Source organism: Triticum urartu, chromosome 3A, assembly GCF_056163025.1.
Source record: "Triticum urartu cultivar PI428250 chromosome 3A, HENAU_Tu73, whole genome shotgun sequence".
NCBI classification, from domain to species: domain Eukaryota; kingdom Viridiplantae; phylum Streptophyta; class Magnoliopsida; order Poales; family Poaceae; genus Triticum; species Triticum urartu.
This window is the reverse complement of record NC_141875.1, coordinates 154,910,993-154,915,101: the sequence shown is the minus strand read 5'-3', so window position 1 is coordinate 154,915,101 and position 4,109 is coordinate 154,910,993. Positions and strand designations below refer to the sequence as shown.

The 4,109-nt window shown below is 57.1% G+C and overlaps 1 protein-coding gene across 1 annotated transcript; it reads left to right on the top strand.

Annotated features, from left to right (window-relative positions):
• Positions 1-1,202: 1,202 nt before the first annotated feature.
• LOC125548200 (protein JINGUBANG) lies at positions 1,203-3,747 on the top strand. The gene has a single exon (XM_048711868.2). It carries the CDS (start codon positions 2,019-2,021, stop codon positions 3,537-3,539), a length of 1,521 nt encoding a protein of 506 aa, XP_048567825.1. The 5' UTR covers positions 1,203-2,018; the 3' UTR covers positions 3,540-3,747.
• The last annotated feature ends 362 nt before the right edge of the window (positions 3,748-4,109 follow it).

The following is a 4,109-nucleotide window of genomic DNA, read 5'->3' as shown; positions in this document are numbered from 1 at the left end:
AAAGGGAAAAACATGCTCCTAGTTCGGGTTTTTTTCGTCTGTTTTTTTCATGAATTTTTTTAATCAAAATCTATAAACATGGGATCTAGTTGGGAAGATCTCGACGCGAGGAATCTAGCGGTGTAAACAATTCGAAATTTGGACGCACTGTTTAAGAGATAAAATGAATGTATGAAAAAAGGAAACTCCCAAGTTGCAATAAGAGGCGCACTGCATGCGCGGCCATTGTCGTAACCTGGGGAGGTGGGCGTGATCTTTATAATGGGTACTCCTTAATTAGTGATTTCTGGAGATAACCGAACATAGGCTCAGCGAGTCCACCTTTCGACTCGCTGAAGGGGCAGGCGAGACGGGTCGGCCCACTCGCGCGGGGGACCACAACCTCTTTTTCTCGTATTTGTTTAGTTTTTTCGTTTTTATAGGAGTTGGCTACTCAACAGTTGTCAAAATAATGCCTCAATCAATTCCGCTACTACCATCTTTCTCTTTCTTTGTGGTAAACCCCGTATTTCAGCAAATGCGAAACCACCGCCATCCTCATTGTTGCTGCCCCGCCCTGCTGGAGCCAACACTCCGACCATACCTATAAACCGGCAAATTTGATAATTTGCCACCCCTTACCTCCCCCTTTCATAATTTGCCCCCCCTAAGAATGACAAGTGGGGCCCGGGCCCGCCCGTCATTGAGACAATGGGTGCCAAATTGTGAAAGGGGGAAATAAGGGGTGGCAAATTATCAAATCGCCCCTATAAACCTTACCCCCTGTGCATGCACCCGTACTCGTAAATCCTCCCCCACCCCACCCCACGTTCGGCCCACCACATCATCCTAGTCTCCGGCTCGGTGAGCTTCTTCGTCGGTGAAATTGGAATCAACTAAATTCGATATTTATGCGACTGATGGTAGGAAATATGCACAAAACATGGCAGGTTATCATTGACAGTGGGCCCCACCAGTGTGACAAAGTATCGAAACAAGCTAAACCTTGAGGGATTTGAGAAAGTTAATTACGAATTATCACAAACATGTGGTTATGTGTTAAAAACATTTCCAAAGTTTGCGATTGTACAAGAGGAGTGTTTAGAGCTTCCAAAATTTCCAAACATGTGGTTATGTGTTTAAAACAGGTTGCGCCCCGCACTCCATGTCGAAATAGCAGTTGCACTAAAATAGATGTCAAAAGAAATAGCGGTGAACTAAAATAAAATACAAATAACCAGCCAGCCAGCCATCCAATATACGCAGATGCGGTTGCAGTAAATGAACATGTACCCGATGTCTTGCATGACGACGATCGGCGCTGAGCGCATCAATGGCCCGGCGGAGGTACACCTCAACAGCAGGCAGCAGCTCTAGCTAGGCTTGATCTCGCGAGATCCTCCTGGTCTCCACCCAATCCATCGCCTAGCCGACCCTTGCATCACCTCACCTAGCTAGGTAGCCGGCGGGCGGGCAGCCGCCGTTGGATGCCGAGGAGGGTCCCCGCAGTAGCCGTCGGATCTGGGAACCCCCCTCCCGGCTCCGGCTATTCGAGTTCAAGCCTTGATGGCGCCAAATGCCAAGCCAAAGCATTCATCGCCGGCGCAAGTACGCGACCACGTGCACGTAATCTTCCTCCCCAAATCTTCCTACGGCCCCCGTACGTACGTAGCCGCCATTTACTAGCTCCTTAACTCCGGCGCGCTCCCTCCCCCGCGTTTATGGTGCCGCGGCCGTGGTACCGGCGCAGGTACTTACGAGCGGGCGCGCCGCGCGCGCGCCTCCATCCACCGATTTTTCATACGCGCGCGGGGATCGCGATCGGGTTTATACGTACGTGCCCATACGCATAAAGGTGGCGAGGCTGTGCGTAGCGGTGGCGGTGGTGGGTAGGGCAGCAGCAGCGTCGACGAGGTAGCGCGACGGCATTGCGGTCGATACTACAGCAGGTGCTAGGCTGGTGAGTTCAATTCGACCGTGTCGTGGGGAGTAGAGAGTGGACTTCTTGGGGAGTGGCTTGCTGGAGATAGTGGGTGGTGATGGATTTTGGGCGGCGCAAGAGCTTTAGCTTCTTCGAGGAGGACCGGAAGGCGCGGCCGGCGGCGGCGCAGACGCCCGTGCACCACTATGCGCGCGGGGGAGGAGGAGGAGGAGGAGGAGGGGGGCGGTCCCCGGCGCGCGAGGCGGCGGAGCCGGCGCGGATGAGCATGTCGTCCGTGCCTGTCGCGGAATTGCCGGCGATGATGGGAGTCGGAGGCGTGGGAGGCGGGTGCTCGCCGTGGGTGCAGTCGCCGCTGCACAGCAGGCTGCGCTTTCCGCCGTCGCCCGCCGCGATCTACCACTGCCTCGCGGCGCTGCACCGGCTGGACGGCGACGTGCACGCGCTCGCCGTGGCGAGAGGGGTGCTGTTCACGGCGTCCGACAGCGGCCGCGTCCGCGCGTGGGCGGCGCCCGGGTGCTTCAACCGCGGGTACCTCGACGTGGGCCGCGGCCGTGTCCCTGCTCTAGCGGCGTGCGGCGGGACGCTCGTCACCTCCCACAGCCGCGACCACCACGTCCGGGTGTGGACGGTGTGCGCGGCGGCCGTGTGCGACCACATCCGCGCCAAGAAGGCGGCCACGCTCCCGGCCAAGGGCGGCCTCCTCTCCTTCGCCAAGAAGCGCCCGCACCACCACCGCGACACCGTGTCGTGCCTCGTGCTCCACGCCGTCGCGGGCCTCCTCTACACCGCGTCGCACGACCACACCGTCAAGGCGTGGAAGCTCTCCGACGGCAGCTGCGTCGATTCCTTCGTCGCCCACGATGGGCCTATTAATGCCATGCTCGTCAACGAGGCCGACGGCTGCATCTTCACGGGCTCCGCCGACGGCACCGTCAAGATGTGGCGCCGGGTGTACGGCGGCACCGCGCACGCCCTCATCATCGTGCTCCGCTCCGAGCTGTCCCCAGTCAACGCGCTCACGATCTGCCACGCCGCGAGCGGCACCACCCGACGGTGCTTCCTCTACGCCGGCTCCTCCGACGGCTACGTCAACATCTGGGAGAAGGAGGCCTCGGCGGGCCGGCCGGTGCACGTCGGGTTCCTCAAGGGTCACCGGCTTGCGGTGTTCTGCCTGGCCTCCGGCTGCGGCGGGCGGGTGGTGGTGAGCGGGTCGGAGGACGCGACCATGCGCGTGTGGAGGCGGGAGGGGAAGGGCGGCGAGTCGCACACGTGCCTGGCCGTGATCGAGGGGCACCGCGGGCCCGTGCGGTGCCTGGCGGTGGGCGGCGGCGAGGCAGGGGAGGTGGAGGGAAGCATGGTGGTGTACAGCGCCGGGCTGGACAAGAGCGTGAAGGTGTGGAGGATAAGGGTGGTGGGGAAAGAAGAGGAGGACGACGAAGATGATGAAGACGACGACGGCGAGGAGGAGATGGAGGACATCGTGGCCGCAGGGAAGGGCGATGTGGATGCCGTGAGAGACGAGGTGGAGGCCGAAGAGGAGCAGGTGGTGAGCCTTGGGCCGACGCCGGTGCTGTCGCCGGTGTGGGTGGAGAAGCGGCGGCATACAAGTCGTGGCTGAAATGCTGAGTTGAATTCAGCGCTGATTAGGAGAGTGCGCGTTGCAAACTTGCAATGGGCCAACCTTAGTTTAGTGGTTTAACAGTATTGTTAATTTTTCTGTTAAATCAGTCGATTTTCCATCTTCGCCCACTATCCTCTCCAATCCAAACTTAGCATTACCGTTGACAGCACCGGGCTCAGAGTGTCTTTCATTTTTACGCAGTACAATCGCATACGTTCATATACATTTATCTTCATGAACACACACATACGCATTATCACTATGACTATCATGAGCATCTGTTGACGAAATCAGCACATACACCTTATAGTTGATGGGAAAGTCTTCTCACACTCAATGAACATCGTCGGAAAGTCTGAAATAAATCCAGAAAATGCGAGTACCAATGCCAAGTCTAAAACTTAAATCCTGATAGGTTAGTTCCACCACAAAACATCAAACCATCCCCTTGGTTCGCTCGCTTAGAGTGTCTTACTTTTGCACACAACCCAACTACCCGCTTCTCAACTAATCAAAACGGTATAACAGTTAATTCCTAGGAAAAACAAAGGTCATTCCAAACGCCGA

Coding starts and splice junctions, on each gene's coding strand:
- LOC125548200 (XM_048711868.2), top strand. CDS start 2,019: ATGGATTTTGGGCGGCGCAAGAGCTTTAGCTTCTTCGAGGAGGACCGG.